General features: G+C 39.7%; 1 protein-coding gene across 1 annotated transcript in view; it reads left to right on the top strand.

Annotated features, from left to right (window-relative positions):
- The first annotated feature begins 13,226 nt into the window (after positions 1 to 13,226).
- LOC126274332 (pre-piRNA 3'-exonuclease trimmer-like) overlaps positions 13,227 to 17,717 on the top strand; it is a 209,310-nt gene continuing 204,819 nt past the window's right edge. The window contains exon 1 of the mRNA XM_049977104.1: positions 13,227 to 13,540. Coding sequence (XP_049833061.1) covers positions 13,410 to 13,540 — 131 coding nt within the window. The 5' untranslated portion in view covers positions 13,227 to 13,409. The remainder of the gene's footprint in view (positions 13,541 to 17,717) is intronic.

The raw sequence follows: 17,717 nt of genomic DNA, 5'->3' as shown, positions 1-17,717 counted from the left end.
TTGCTTTGCAGATGAGAAACTGAAATTTTGTTAAAAGATCACATTGCATTACTACTCCACCTCATGAGTCTCAGCCTCACTTCCATCAGCTCAACAGCATGTCATTGACATCAAATTGACTAACTATTTAATTATACTGGTCATGAGAGCCCCTTTGCATGGTGAGTAATTCCTTTTCTTGCAATCGGATTACACTTGCCAGGTAACTCACATGCGAATCTCTGGAGGTTAGGCGATGTTCTCTTTGAGGGGCACTATTGAAAACAGACTTTTGAAGCTGACTACAGATGGATTCTACCACTGCCAACATACATTTTACACAAGGATCATGAAGATAAGATATGAAAAATTAATGCTCATGTGGAGGCATATAGACAGACTTCCTGTCTGTTACTCTGTTTTCGAGTGGAATAGGAAAGGAAATGACAAGTAGTGGTAGAAGGTTCCCTCCACCATGCACTGTACAATGGCTTGTGAAGTATGCATATGGATGCAGATGTCAGCCCATCCATTAATCAACACACAAAACTCATAGAGAGAACTCATCTTATTTATTGAGAAAACAAAAGATGGATTGCTGCTGATTGTTTCTCAGTAAAAACCTTGGTATTAGCCTCTTCTTTTCTCCCTGCAGTTACTTCAAGAGATGTAAGTGAGAGGTTTAATATGTTTGTCCACAATACTAGATAGAGCTCATCTCTCAACTCTCCTTTTGTCAGAGTAATGCTTACCTGCCTTATTCTCAAGAATCCCCCAGTCTTCAATATACAGCATTTGAATCTGATTTCAACAAGTAAGAGATGTCCCCCACCAAGTCACACAACCTGCTAACTCTCGAAAAATCTTCATGTCCTGAGAGCACAGCTACATTAGCTAGAAGACTATCTAGTCCTCCACCCATCACAAACAAGGTCGAGACCAATCACAACAAAAAATAGCACACTAACATTCAGGAGGAATTTCACAACCATGCAGCAGCAAATGCAGAGTACACGTGGACTGCACAAAGAAATTCAGAATCATAACACATTCAATTCATTAATATCGAATGACTGTCTATAAATGTCTCCCTGTGCATCTCCTAAGCTCCTGTACCATATTCCTATGATACAGCAGTGCAGTGCTGTCAGAGTCATCGTTGGCAGTGGAATATCTCCCTCCCTCTCTGTGCTTGTTTTTAATATAACAGCCAACAGGGTAAAATTACCTACTACAAAAACCTCCCTAATGTCGCTTGGTAGAAAACACAAAAGATTTTACTGTGTCGCTCTCTTCTGATATATCAAAAACAATTACCATCTGCATGTTGACATTGACCATATGCGGTGATCCCATTAAATAAACATGTATTGGTCCATTGGAGCAGATGGCCAGTGATTGAAGTCGCTTACATAGATCTGGGTAAAGTTTTGTCACCTGTACTGGAGGAAGACCATATCCTACAGACTTTCAATCACAACAGAGGTTTCTTGTGTTGTTGTTTTATAATCATTTTGATACATCGGTACTTGATGTAACACATCAAAGCAGTGTATGACTACAGCTGTATAAACAGTCATACATTCTATTTTTCCACAATGACTTTGACGTCTGTGTCAGGTACTAAACTGACATTAACATGTTTCGATTCAGTGGCTGTCACAGCAAGATGGACATGGCATTGTGTAAGGTAAGCCGCTACAACACAGGATGGTTGAAATAAAGGACAGAGATGGTATTTCTTATTGACACAATGTTGGAAGACATCACAACATATGGAAACTGGAAGAGTTTGTGGAACTGTGGAACATTTCCAAACAGTTGTCCAAAGGTGATAACCTCCCCATTTCGCCTCATCTTCCACAGTGCCAGGGTAGCAGATGTTTCAGCATTCCATTTTCAAAGAGACCAAGAGCACTGATTCCTCATATTGGTGGTGCATATTGCACTCAGGTATATGATCACTGTTGCAGTGTCCTAGGCGGTGGTCATCCTGACCTCTAAATCTTTTGACACCACATCTTTCATTTTTATAGCTTACAATGTGTAGCCGTATGTGAATACAAGGGCATATTCTGCAGGACTTAAAGCCATAAAGCATGCATGGTATATGCCATCAGTTGCCAATCCTACCAGTAGAGAAATGGTATGATTTTCATACACTCAGACGAGCATGTATCTACCCTCATTCCTCTATACTGTGTCCTAATTTCATCAATTTTATGCACATTAGCTCAATTTTCGTTATTTTACCAGGTTTTCTGTAATTTCAACTTTTTTTTACCCAGTTACATGAGGTAGAAACACCGACTCTCAATGACTGTGATATCAAGAAAATGTCTCATTGCTTTGATCTTGTGATGCTATCAGCCAATGACATTGCAGCATGATTCTCAATTTTTGTATCATTGCTAAACCACCCACTTCATTACTCTATGAGGGCCATATACAAGTGCACATTTTGTAAACCTTGAAACACTGCCTACATCACATGACACAAATACTGTTTCATTGTGTAGGATATAGCTATCAGCAGATATAAGGTGCAAAAACTACTCCTAAGCCGAGCTATTTTATAAATTCAGTAAGATTTTATTACGATTTGCCATCTTCCTCAGTGTGGATGGGAGTCACAAAGTAGTCTCACATTCGTAGGATAAAAAGAAGGAAACTGAAAGATCTCACCATCATCTTTGATGATAACCACCCCAAAAAATGATTCATATTCATAGCAGCATTCCGCCCTCAATTTCAAAATGGGCTGCCCCTTCATTGAACCTACTGGCTAAGGATCCTGAACAAAACTGTAGGTGGTCTCTCTATTCATCTTGTAACTGTTCTGCTGACTTTAACCAATCCTCCCTGCAACATTGTCTCTGATTTAATTTGTAACTGACCAGAAGTGAATGGGTACAATATCTGTTACATACGATGTCTCATGAAGGAACAGAATGAGACGAGTTCCACATAATCAATACACATCGATATTCTGCTTTTGGAAGGAGCAGAATATGTTCCAAACTTGCACAATCGACTGACAATAGTGATATAGGCTGGTATTCTCATTCCATTACCCTAACTACTGTTCTGCAAAGACTGTTTCAAACCAATCATTCTCACATCATCCATCCAATTACACAGGGTCTTTCTAGAAGTATGCATGCTCAGCAGGTTAGCACTCCTTATTGGTGTATAGCAGGTAATTTTCTTTTCTGTTAGAACCTTAAAAAGAGAATCAACAGACTTAATGTTGATACTGCACACAAAATCTGATTCCTGCACAGTAAACAACCAACTCAGAATACAAACTTCCAATTGTGGGAGTGAAATTCAAGAAGTAATGTCACTTGACTAGAATACAAATGAGGCACTGAGAGCCATAAAGGTCAAAAGCACACCGTCATTGATCTCACATTTAAGAGAATATAAGAGTGAGACAGTTTTCGTGAATGTTCATATATACACTGTTCGCTTGCAGCACAGATAAAGGTGACTCGCCACAAGATCAACAGAAGTCAGAAGCATGAATGAATACCACAATCTCACAACTGTTGTTGATTTGCTTTAGGCCATTATGGTTCTCACTGCCTCAAATGTAGTACTGTATGCAAATCCAAAACTTAATATACTGTAACTCATTCACAAACAAACAAACTAGGTTTCTCTATCAGTATAACTATAACATATACTGACGGCCAATCTAATTTTACTCTATAGTGAGTGAATTTGCAGATCTGAGGATTGTGCTACTGTCTAGAACGATTTATGCCATGCAAACAGGAATACAAGTATGGTGCACTGTGCTACCACCTGGTGACACTGACATAAACTTGTAGTTGAATGGTAAGGAATAACTGTGCATGCCATGAACCGTGCTCATTGTTTATCAAATCTGTATGTATTTTATCCATAATGCAATGATGTCACTCCAGTTGCACAAGCACAAAAGCTTCTTAAAATATGGACAACTGAAGATGTGCTCGTCCCGAGAATGCTTACGGAAGACCTCAAACGGAAATGTGAGTACGTGGCCCTTGAATTTCTTTACTCTTATGCAGCTGATTGTGAGGAATACTTGGACTCCATTGTCACTGTGGACAAAACCTGGGTCCACTACACAACACTGAAAACGAAACAGCAATCCCATCAGTGGAAACTTCCAGCGCCACCACAGCTGCAGAAGTAAAACAACCACTGTCTGAGAGCAAAGTGATGAAGAGCATGTTTTGGGAATGGAAAGAATTATTATTGTGCGAATTTCTACCTGCCGGCACTACAATCAATGGGGACCACTACTGCAAAACATTGAAGAACCTTCACCGAACGATCCAAAACAAGAGGAGAAGCATGTTCATGAAGAGAGTGCATTTCCATGAGGACAACACTTCTCTGCACATCATCCATATCACAACCAATCTCATAAACAAATTGGATAGGTTACTGTCATACATCTGCCATACAGTTCGGACATAGCCCCAAGTGACTTCCATCTCTTCCCTGAATCGGAGGTTACCTGAGTGGGATACATTTCACAACAGGAGAGAAGCTGAAAGAAGAAGATTTAAGCTATGTTCTTGGCACATAGGGAGAGTTCTATGATGCAGACATACAGAAGATGGTACACCATTTGTGACAATGTATTTATCTCAATCATGATTTTGTCAAAAAGAGGTAAAAGTTTAAGACCTCCAAACATGTATTATTTCATAACAGTAAACATGTTTTTAATTGCAAAAAATAATTGGAAACTTAATTTTATGGACAACCCTTGTGCATTTGAGAGTGTTGTGGTGATCTAACAGACAATTAAGAAGAAGAATAAGAAGAAACATGTGGTTTACACATGATGAAGCTCCAGATGGCAGGAGTTTGAAACATTTCACATAAATCACTTGTGTTATCAGTTATGTAGTATTGTTGTAGTGTTTGGATTCCATGCCAAGAATGTGCTGGAAAAAGAGAGAAATGACTGTAGAACATAAAGACACACTTCTGAGACAACACAGTTGTGCACTTTAACTTGCTGTAATGTTAAAGCAGTGTGGTTTCCGATAAATAAGTTCTATGGAATGCAACACTGTTAAAACTCCAATGCAGGAAATATTTCAACACATGACATACATTCACCCTGCGACTTTGTTATCCCAGTCACCATGATGAGAAACTTTAAGATGATAAAATTACTACCTTCAACATCAAAGGAAAAGAAAACACACATTCCTTGCGATAAATGCACTATATAGCTTTCTGGTGGTGTATAGTGCCCACTTTTCACATCTGATTACGGTTTGGAAATTATACTATGTCCACATCAGTCCTATAAAATGGTAGTCAACAATGGAAAAGTGCATGGAACAATGACATCTTATGAGGTAATAGACAAATGCATAGCCGTGGTGTTTGACATGTGAATTTCATGCTATGCAGTGCTAACTCCATGAACAGAAAACAGTTTCTTCCATACAAAACAACTGTCAAACAATTGTATATACACACTCTGCACTACCTCACAAACCCCTGTCACTGACTTAGAATCACTGCAGTTATGAATCTGAAGACTTTGTTTATTTCCAAGATGTGACAGGGAAGTGATGTACTCTGCCCACATCTTTGTTTATCTAGTGGAGGGTGCTGAAATAGGTTTTCCAGACATCTCTGCCCAAACTCTTTGCCTTTACATATGTCTGCTTGTGTCTGTATATGTTAAAAATAAAGATTCCAAGACTTACCAAGCGGGAAAGCGCCGGCAGACAGGCACATGAACAAAACACACAAACACACACACAGAATTACAAGCTTTCGCAACTGGCAGTTGCTTCGTCAGGAAGGAAGGAAGGAGAGGGAAAAATGAAAGGGTGTGGGTTTTAAGGGAGAGGGTAAGGAGTCATTCCAATCCCGGGAGCGGAAAGACTTCCCTTAGGGGAAAAAAAGGACAGGTGTACACTCGCACACACACACACACACACATATCCATCCGCACATACACAGACACAAGCAGACATATATGTCTGCTTGTGTCTGTGTATGTGCGGATGGATATGTGTGTGTGTGTGTGTGTGCGAGTGTACACCTGTCCTTTTTTTCCCCTAAGGGAAGTCTTTCCGCTCCCGGGATTGGAATGACTCCTTACCCTCTCCCTTAAAACCCACACCCTTTCATTTTTCCCTCTCCTTCCTTCCTTCCTGACGAAGCAACTGCCAGTTGCGAAAGCTTGTAATTCTGTGTGTGTGTTTGTGTGTTTTGTTCATGTGCCTGTCTGCCGGCGCTTTCCCGCTTGGTAAGTCTTGGAATCTTTATTTTGAATATATTTTTCCCATGTGGAAGTTTCTTTCTGTTTTATTTACATGTGTCTGTATATGTGCGGATGGATATGTGTGTGTGTGCGAGTGTATACCTGTCCATACACCCCCCCCCCCCCCCCCCCCTCAAGGTAAGTCTTTCCGCTCCCAGGATTGGAATGACTCCTTACCCTCTCCCTTAAAACTCACATCCTTTTGTCTTTCCCTCTCCTTCCCTCTTTCCTGATGAAGCAACCATGGGTTGCAAAAGCTTGAAATGTGTGTGTGTGTTTTTCCATCGGTTTGATGGAAATGATTCATCATGCACACACTGGAAATCCTCTACTGGTTTTGATAAGGGGATGTTTGCTGTTAACAGATGCAGGTAGGGAGCACTCCAAGTCACACCCAGGACCCACAATTGTATATGAATGGAATGCAGGCTACACCATGAAAGTGATACAGCCCAGAAGAACAACGGAAAAAATCATTAAATGTGCTATAAATTACCTGTCTCAATATTTCTCTCTCTCTAGAATGCATCACAAGTCTGCCATTAAACTCTGTCTCATTACGACCTCTCCAACCAATTGCTACATCTACTTTCTATCATCCTTTAACACAGATCCATGTCAGTTTGGAGGCAGATGGTTCTCTTTTTAAGGAGAGCATTCAAGACAGTAGACAATTTGCATGTGTTCCTACTACCTCAGTAGACATACTACAGAATATTGTTAGAAACCATGCAGTAACCATTCTGAAAGGTATTTGTTAGCTGACACTGCATCACAGTAATTGGTAGAGAGTACAGAGAAACGCATTGTAAATATTGTCTGCTTTGGTTTAAAACACTTAAACAGTCTTGCACATGGTCAAACACATGATTCATTTGATAGTTCTATATTGCAGTCCCGTGCTGAAATACAATGCTCTTTAGCTAAGGAAGGCATAAAGTTTATTGTAGTTACATGTCAGGACACCTTATAAAAATCTATAAGGTGGTTGCCAATAACTTTGGCGTCACGCCTGTACTTGTGATCCAACATATATAAATGTATTACTCTACGTTTGGTGGTCATCCATATTAAACAATCTGTTCCAACCTTATTATCACTATCCATGATCAGTTACTGTTTCCCTTGTTCCCAGTGCTTCCATGTTGACTGCCTCTCGTATTACTCTTGCTGTCACACACTTGTTCCCATGAACAAGAATTTTCCTGCATCAAGCAGATATGTAAATACTCTCACATTCTCTCTCAATTTTCCCACATTTTGCTGTATTTTCCCTCAATTTATACGCATTTCCATCACTTTTTGTAATTTTACTGATTTTATGTTACTTCTGCTCATGTTATCATGACATCATGAATAGATCTTGCAGGTGGATCCACCGCACATTACATCTGGGATAGGGTTGGAAGGTGGATCCACCACACTTAGGTTGGAATAATGTCTGAAGGTGGATCTATCAAAGGTTACCACTGAAATATGGTTCAGAGGTAGATCACCACATATTACAGCTGGGATATGGTTTGAATGTGAATCTACCCTTGATACATCCAGCGTGGTGTCTGAAGGTGGATTCACCAGTGGTAGATCCACGGTAGTTGCACTAGCTGTTGAAAAATGTACTACATTTACATGCAAGCTTAGAATATAAGGCCAGAACTGATATCACGATCATGTGAGGAAAAGGGATATAAAATCAGTAAAATTCTGAAAACTGACAGAAAACACGTATAAATTGAGGGAAAATATGGCAAAATGTGGGAAAATTGAGGGAGAATGGAAGAGTACATACTTGTCTGCTAGTTGCAAGAAAATTTTTGTACATGGGACCGAGTGTGTGACAGCAAGAGGAATATGAGGAAAAGTCAACATGGAAGCACTGGTAACCAGGAAAACAGTAATTGATCTTGTACAGTACTAAGAAGGCTGGAATACAGTGTTGAATATGGATGTTCACCAAATATAGAGTAATAAATCTGTATTTGTAGGATCTTAAGCACAGGTGTCACCCCAAAGTTATTGGCAACCACATTATAGACTTTTATAAAGTGTTCTGACAAGTAGCTATGATAAACTTTATGTCCTTCTCAGCTAAAGAGCATTGTATTACCAGCTTGGGATTGCAATATACGACTACTGACTGGATCATGTGTTTGACCCTGTGCAAGAGTGTTTAAATGTTTTAAACTCCAACGAACATTTACAATGTGCTCCTCCATACTTTCTACCATTCACAACTATGTGGTGTTCTGCAGTATGTCTACTGAGGTAATAGGAATTCATGCAAATTGTCTGCTGTCTTGGATGCCTTCCTACAAAAGAGAACCATTTGCCTCTAAATTGACATGGCACTGCATTAAAGGTTGATAGAAAGCAGTTGGAGTAATTGGTTGAGAGGGATCATAATGAGGTAGGATTTAATGATAGACTGATGATGCAATCTAGAGAGAGGTAAATGTTGTGCCAGGTCATTTATAGCACATTGTTCTCTTGGGTTGTATCAATTGTGTGGAAAGCCTGCATTTGACTTGTATACAACTGCATGTTCTGGGTGTGCCTTAGAGCACTCTCTGCCAGCAACAGTTAGCAGCAAATCTCCCCACACCAAAGTCACTAGAGGACTCCCAAAGTGTGTGTGATGGATCACGGTAGCTGAGTGGTCAGCACGACAGACTGTCAATCCTAAGGGCCCGGGTTCGATTCCCAGCTGAGTCGGAGATTTTCTCCACTCAGGGACTGGGTGTTGTGTTCTCTTAATCATCATCATTTCATCCCCATTGATGTGCAAGTCACCAAAGTGGCGTCAAATCAAAAGACTTGCACCAGGCGGGCGGACTACCCGACAGGAGGCCCTCGTCACAAGCCATTACTATATTATTAGTGCCCTCCTCTAGATGAATGAATATGTAGGCTGAGAACTTCACTTCCCTGTCACATCTTGAACATAAATAGGGTCTTCAGATTCATAACTGCAGTGATTCTAAGTCAGTGACAGAGGTTTGTCAGATAGTGCAGTCCATGTATATACAATTGCTTGACAGTTGTTGTGTGTGGAAGAGACTGTTTTCTGTTCATGGAGTTAGTGCTGAATGGTGAGTAATTTTACATGCCAAACACTTCAGCTAAGCATTTCCTCATAAGATATTGTTGTTTCTTGCATTTTCCATTACTCGTGATCATTTTATAGGACTGTTGTGAACATACCATAATTTCCAAACTGTAATCAGATCCTGAAAGCTACATAGTGCATGTATCACAAAGAATCTATGTTTTCTTCTCCTTTGGTATATAAGGCAGTAATTTTATTATCTTAAAGTTTTTCATCATAGTGATTGGGATAAGAAAGTTGCAGGGTGAATGTATGTCATATATTAGAAATATATTTCCTGCATTGGAGTACTAACAGTGTTACATTTCCCACAACTAATGTATTGAAAACCACACTACCATAACATAACAGTATGTTTAAGTGCAGAATTGTATAGCCTTAGAAGTGTGTGTTCATATTCTATGATCATCTCTCTCTTTCCAATACCTTCTTGGTATGGAACCAGACACTACAGAAATACTACATACATGATGGCACAAGTGATTTACGTAAAATGTTTCAGACTTCTTCCACATGAAGTTTCATAATGCTTAAACCATACATTTCGTCTTCTTATTATTAATTATCTGCCACCACAATAGTCTCAAATGTATCAGGCTCATATCTGTTTATGCCAATAAGGAGTGCTAACATCGTAAGTATGCATGCATTGAGATAGATCATCTCTATTTGGATAGGTGACTTGAGTAAGATTGACACAGAACAGACTTCGAAGAACAGTAGTTAGGGTAATGAAATGAGAATAGCAGTATATCACTAGTGTCGGTTGGTTGTTCAAGTTTGGAACATGAGTTATGCTCTTTCTGAAAGCAGAATATCGATGTGTATTGATTATGTGGAACTCGTCTCATTCTGTTCCTTCATGAGGCATCGTATGTAACAGATATTGTACCCATTCACTTCTGGTCAGTTACAAATTAAATCAGAGACAATGTTGCAGGGAGGATTGGTTAAAGTCAGCAGAACAGTTACAAGATGAATAGAGAGACCACCTACAGTTTTGTTCAGGATCCTTAGCCAGTAGGTTCAATGAAGGGGCAGCCCATTTTGAAATTGAGGGCGGAATGCTGCTATGAATATGAATCATTTTTTGGGGTGGTTATCATCAAAGATGATGGTGAGATCTTTCAGTTTCCTTCTTTTTATCCTACGAATGTGAGACTACTTTGTGACTCCCATCCACACTGAGGAAGATGGCAAATCGTAATAAAATCCTACTGAATTTATAAAATAGCTCGGCTTAGGAGTAGTTTTTGCACCTTATATCTGCTGATAGCTATATCCTACACAATGAAACAGTATTTGTGTCATGTGATGTAGGCAGTGTTTCAAGGTTTACAAAATGTGCACTTGTATATGGCCCTCATAGAGTAATGAAGTGGGTGGTTTAGCAATGATAAAAAAATTGAGAATCATGCTGCAATGTCATTGGCTGATAGCATCACAAGATCAAAGCAATGAGACATTTTCTTGATATCACAGTCATTGAGAGTCGGTGTTTCTACCTCATGTAACTGGGTAAAAAAAAGTTGAAATTACAGAAAACCTGGTAAAATAACGAAAATTGAGCTAATGTGCATAAAATTGATGAAATTAGGACACAGTATAGAGGAATGAGGGTAGATACATGCTCGTCTGAGTGTATGAAAATCATACCATTTCTCTACTGGTAGGATTAGCAACTGATGGCATATACCATGCATGCTTTATGGCTTTAAGTCCTGCAGAATATGCCCTTGTATTCACATACGGCTACACATTGTAAGCTATAAAAATGAAAGATGTGGTGTCAAAAGATTTAGAGGTCAGGATGACCACCGCCTAGGACACTGCAACAGTGATCATATACCTGAGTGCAATATGCACCACCAATATGAGGAATCAGTGCTCTTGGTCTCTTTGAAAATGGAATGCTGAAACATCTGCTACCCTGGCACTGTGGAAGATGAGGCGAAATGGGGAGGTTATCACCTTTGGACAACTGTTTGGAAATGTTCCACAGTTCCACAAACTCTTCCAGTTTCCATATGTTGTGATGTCTTCCAACATTGTGTCAATAAGAAATACCATCTCTGTCCTTTATTTCAATCATCCTGTGTTGTAGCGGCTTACCTTACACAATGCCATGTCCATCTTCCTGTGAGAGCCACTGAATCGAAACATGTTAATGTCAGTTTAGTACCTGACACAGACTTCAAAGTCATTGTGGAAAAACAAAATGTATGGTTGTTTATACAACTGTAGTCATACACTGCTTTGATGTCTTACATGAAGAAATGATGTATCAAAATGTTTATGAAACAAAAACACAAGAAACCTATGTTTTGATTGGAAGTCTATGGGATACAATCTTCCTCCATTACAGGTGGCTAAACTTTACACAGATCCTTGTAAGCGACTTCGATCAGTGGCCTCCTGCTGCAATGGACCAATACATGTATATTTAGTGTGATCACCACATATGGTTGGTGCCAACACGCAGACTGTAATTGTTTTCGACACATCGGAAGAGAGCCAGGTGGTAAAATCTTATTGAGTTCCCTACCAAGTGACGTTAAGAGAGAGTTTACAGCTGTTGAATATTACAAAAATAACAAGTAGGAGAGAGAGACAGAGAGAGACAGAGAGAGAGAGAGAGAGAGAGAGAGAGAGATACTGTGCTGTCAGTGAAGAGTCTGACAACATTACACTGTCTTATTTCTACCGTAACAATCAGAATATGATAAAGGAGATTAAGACATCTGCATGGGATATTTATGGACGCTTAATCGATATCAACGAATTTTATGTGTTACGCTTCTGAATTTCTTTGTACAGACCACGTGTACTCTGCATTGTTGGGAATTGTCTCCTGTGCACTTTTGGCGAAAATGCATTTATTCTGCAAAAATGAATAAATGAACAAGGGATGAAAATGTAATCAGATCGCAGTGTCCATAAATGGCGATCGCAATGATTGCGTTTGCCTAAGTTTCACCCAAACACCTCCGGTAGGTGTGCATCTCCTCGGTGTCGAGCGCGTCCACCGATTATATGAGCGGGGCGGAACAATGGAAACATATCCTTAACGAAACGAACTTTTTGCGCCATCGCGGGGGGCCTCCATGTACCTCGCGAACGCGACGGAGCGAAAGCGGAAGCAAACGGAGAGCGTGAAATTTCCGTACGAATCTGTGGGGATCTTTAATTAAGTTCGACCCACGCGGTCCGCTGATTGAAGTGATAAACTTTCGAAAAACGCGTCTTGCGCGCCGCACCTTGCCAGAAATTTGTCTAACGGTAGCAATTCGCACCGACCCATATCTAACGCAGCTAAACTGAGGCGCCCGTAAGCTGCTTTGGTGCGTTCACGCACATTTGCGGCGCGGCTGCAACACTTTTTGGCTTTATGGATAAAATGACTTCTGGAGACCGGTAAGTTGTGTTGCAGAATTCTAACAGCGTTCATTTATGCTTTGTCGTGGCCATTGATGAGTTCTGACTGTTCCTATGTCGCTATGGCCAATATACAAAACAAAATTTGGGTTCTTGTAGTAATGCGGACCCTCTTTAAATCATTATTTACCATTGACCTTTCCTCGGTTGACGGCAGTGCCAAATGAATAACGTACGTTTCGCGCGCAAATACACTCCGCGAGTTCGATTTGCGTTGCCAACCGAACTGTATGGAAGTTCTACCCCATACAATGCGCACCCCAATTTATACGGCAATTACCTTGTTTTTCGAATAGCTAATCGTGGCTTTATTCTGCGATCGTACAACTTGCTCTAAAAATCTGCGTCTCCAAATCAAGGATAGAAATAGTTGCAACCTATTGGAAAAACGCAATCTAGGAACTTTGAAAAAGGATAGTTGCGGCGCTAAGAATCTTTGATAACAAAGTGTAGAAAACTGTGCTCGTTGGCGGAGATATTGATTGTTATTTGTTACTGTTGTGGTGTATGTGCTCTAACAGGTTGTTAACCATGTAGGCGAAGAGTTGGGTAATGTTGAAAATTGTCTAGTGTTGAGAAGCAGAGCGTAGTGGAAAAATGGTGGACATACTTAGGAGTAACTTTGAAGAGAAATTGCCGGAGATAAAAGCTGCACTGACAAATGCAAAATTTATTGCAATTGACACGGAATTCACAGGGTTGTCCGTGTACAAAAATTACAAGCCAAGGTATGCTACCCAGCATGAAATCTGGAACGTATTTTAGTTATGTTACTCATGGTGACAAAAACTAATAAAATGTTTGTATTCAACTACCATAGCTATTTGTTAAAAAAGGAATTCGGTTGCATTGAGGAGGTGATAGGTATGTGGTTCCACGTACCCTGATCAGTTTCATGCTTCTGATCCGGTGAGTGTGTTCACCGGTCGCAGAAGTGCAGTGGCATAACGTTTGCAATAATATGATGCTTATAAATTACCGTCACAGTGTTATCTTATAAACTACCGTCACAGTGTTATTGCAAACCTTCTGATACTTTGCAAACGAAACGAGCCTTACGTGAAATATGAATTCAACAGATCTTGGTAGAGTGTGATACCTACTAGTGGAACACACACACCCGTCTTCGCCCTAAAATCTTGGTTTTGGGACAGATTACTGTTCCATATTATGTCGCAATAATGCCCTAATCTTGTGAATATTACTATATATACATTTACTCGCTCTCCCTTTTTTCATTTGTATTCTTGTTTATAACGTATTTAAATCCTTGAGGATCTCTATATGGACATTTTATTAATAAACGTATGTTAGTCATTGGAAAACTTTTCGTTGTGCCTATCAGCAACTATGTCTTATCCTCAAAGCGAGTAGCAATCTAACCTTTTACTTGTATTGTTGTTTTACCAACCTGGAGCTTCTGGGTTAGAATGTAGAATCTAAAGTCACATTGTGGAAAGGGTGGGAAGGATATTTTGTAACAGTCCCTGGTCAAAGGTGGGTTCTCTCACTGCAGAAGGAATCATCACTACATTGCCCTTGTTAAAATCATTTCATTTCAATAAAGTGAGTGGAGTAATGTTTGTCATATTCCAATAATGGTTTTCACCAGTTATTTCTCATCCACAGCCCTAACCCATCCACAGATATCACAAAATATCAAAAATAAAGCTGACAGAGAAATGATCATCATATGGATTTGGGAGATGACAGGTGAGTCCCTATTTGTGTGGTATATTTTTAAATAAATTTGTTAGAAACCCTTTCAACTTCAAAGAAGACACCAAAAATAAAACTTGAACAGGAAGCATGTTCTATAGCCACTGTTAACCTGGTCCCACACTGAATGTAGTTGTGAAGTTAACCAGCAGTTGGTCATACATTGCAAGGCCTTCATTTAGTTGACCATTACCAATATATACATGTATCTGATTACTCCATATGTCACTAGTGAGTATTTCTTTCTTCTGTGACTCACTTTGATTGTTTCTAGACCATTCGACTATTTTACAGCACATGGCAAATATGAGTAATTAAATATTACGGAGATTTCCTTCCAGCATGCGTATAATATATGAAGGCATGCAGATAGAAGAGGTTGGCAGGATAAAACTTTTGGAATTACAACTCATCAATGAATTCAGTTGGGAGAAGCACACCACAGAATGACTCTGTATTTGCGATGAGAAAAAAAAAGTGTATATGTGCTTAATTTAATTCTTATGTATGTCGTTGTTGTTGTGGTCTTCAGTCCTGAGACTGGTTTGATGCAGCTCTCCATGCTACTCTATCCTGTGCAAGCTTCTTCATCTCCCAGTACCTAATGCAACCTACCCATCTAATCATCAGCATTCTTCTGTAGAAGACTGCTGAAACGACTTTCTGTCACTTAAATCTATACTCGATGTTCACAAATTTCTCTTCTTCAGAAACACTTCCCGTGCCATTGCCAGTCTACATTTTATATCCTTTCTACTTCAACCATCATCAGTTATTCTGCTCCCCAAATAGCAAAACTCCTTTACTACTTTAAGTATCTCATTTTCTAATCTAATTCCCTCAGCATCACCCGACTTAATTTGACTACATTCCATTATCCTCGTTCTGCTTTTGTTGATGTTCATCTTATATACTCCTCTCAATACACTGTCCATTCCATTCAACTGCTCTTCCAGGTCCTTAGCTGTCTTTGACAGAATTACAATGTCATCGGCGAACCTTAAAGTTTTTATTTCTTCTCCATGGATTTTAATACCTACTCCGAATTTTTCTTTTGTTTCCTTTACTGCTTGCTCAATATACAGATTGAATAACATTGGTGAGAGGCTACAACCCTGTCTTACTTCCTTCCCCACCACTGCTTCCCTTTCATGTCCCTCGAGTCTTATAACTGCCATCTGGTTTCTGTACAAATTGTAAATAGCCTTTCGCTCCCTGTATTTTACCCCTGCCACCTTTAGAATTTGAAAGAGAGTATTCCAATCAACATTGTCAAAAGCTTTCTCTAAGTCTACAAATGCTAGAAACGTAGGTTTGCCTTTCTTTAATCTTTCTTCTAAGATAAGTCGTAAGGTCAGTATTGTCTCACGTGTTCCAGTATTTCTACGGGATCCAAACTGATCTTCCCTGAGGTCAACTTCTACTAGTTTTTCCATTTGTCTGTAAAGAATTTGTGTTAGTATTTTGCAGCTGTGGCTTATTAAACTGATTGTTCGGTAATTTTTACATCTGTCAACACCTGCTTTCTTTGGGATTGGAATTATTATATTCTTCTTGAAGTCTGAGGGTATTTCGCCTGTTTCATACATCTTGCTCACCAGATGGTAGAGTTTTGTCAGGACTGGTTCTCCCAAGGCCGTCTGTAGTTCCAATGGAATGTTGTCTACTCCGGGGGCCTTGTTTCGACTAAGGTCTTTCAGTGCCCTGTCAAACTCTTCACGCAGTATTGTATCTCTCATTTCATCTTCATCTGCATCCTCTTCCATTTCCATAATATTGTCCTCAAGTACGTCGCCCTTGTATAGACCCTCTATATACTCCTTCCACCTTTCTGCTTTCCCTTCTTTGCTTAGAACTGGGTTTCCATCTGAGCTCTTAATATTCATACAAGTGGTCCTCTTTTCTCCAAAGGTCTCTTTAATTTTCCTGTAAGCAGTATCTATCTTACCCCTAGTGAGATAAGCCTCCACATCCTTACATTTGTCCTCTAGCCATCCCTTCTTAGCCATTTTGCACTTCCTGTCGATCTCATTTTTGAGACGTTTGTATTCCTTTTTGCCTGCTTCAGTTGTTGCATTTTTATATTTTCTCCTTTCATCAATTAAATTCAATATTTCTTCTGTTACCCTCCGCCACACGCCGTCAGGTGGTTTGCGGAGTATGGATGTAGATGTAGATGTGTAGATTTCTACTAGCCCTCGTCTTTTTACCTACTTGATCACCTGCTGCCTTCACTACTTCATCCCTCAAAGCTACCCATTCTTCTTCTATTGTATTTCTTTCCCCCATTCCTGTAAATTGCTCCCTTATGCCCTCCCTGAAACTCTGTAAACCTCTGTTTTTTTTCAGTTTATCCAGGTCCCATCTCCTTAAATTCCCACCTTTTTGCAGTTTCTTCAGTTTTAATCTACAGGTCATAACCAATAGATTGTGGTCAGAGTCCACATCTGCCCCTGGAAATGTCTTACAATTTAATACCTGGTTCCTAAATCTCTGTCTTACCATTATATAATCTATCTGATACCTGTCAGTATCTCCAGGCTTCTTCCATGTATACAACCTTCTTTCATGATTCTTGAACCAAGTGTTAGCTATGATTAAGTTGTGCTCTGTGCAAAATTCTACCAGGCGGCTTCCTCTTTCATTTCTTAGCCCCAATCCATATTCACCTACTACTTTTCCTTTTCTCCCTTTTCCTACACTCGAATTCCAGTCACCCATGACTATTAAATTTTCGTCTCCCTTCACTATCTGAATAACTTCTTTTATTTGATCATACATTTCTTCAATTTCTTCGCCATCTGCAGAGCTAGTTGGCTTATAAACTTGTACTACTGTAGTAGGTGTGGGCTTTGTATCTATCTTGGCCACAATAATGCGTTCACTATGCTGTTTGTAGTAGCTTACCCGCATTCCTATTTTCCTACTCATTATTAAACCTACTCCTGCATTCCCCCTATTTGATTTTGTGTTTATAACCCTGTAGGCACCTGACCAAAAGTCTTGTTCCTCCTGCCACTGAATTTCGCTAATTCCCACTATATCTAACTTAACCTATCCATTTCCCTTTTTAAATTTTCTAACCTACCTGCCCGATTAAAGGATCTGACATTCCACACTCCGATCCGTAGAACACCAGTTTTCTTTCTCCTGATAACGACATCCTCTTGAGTAGTCCCTGCCCGG

The sequence above is a fragment of the Schistocerca gregaria genome, chromosome 1 (genome assembly GCF_023897955.1).
Source record: "Schistocerca gregaria isolate iqSchGreg1 chromosome 1, iqSchGreg1.2, whole genome shotgun sequence".
Classification (NCBI taxonomy): domain Eukaryota; kingdom Metazoa; phylum Arthropoda; class Insecta; order Orthoptera; family Acrididae; genus Schistocerca; species Schistocerca gregaria.
Note: the sequence above shows the minus strand (reverse complement) of the source record. Positions and strands in the feature narration are given on the sequence as shown.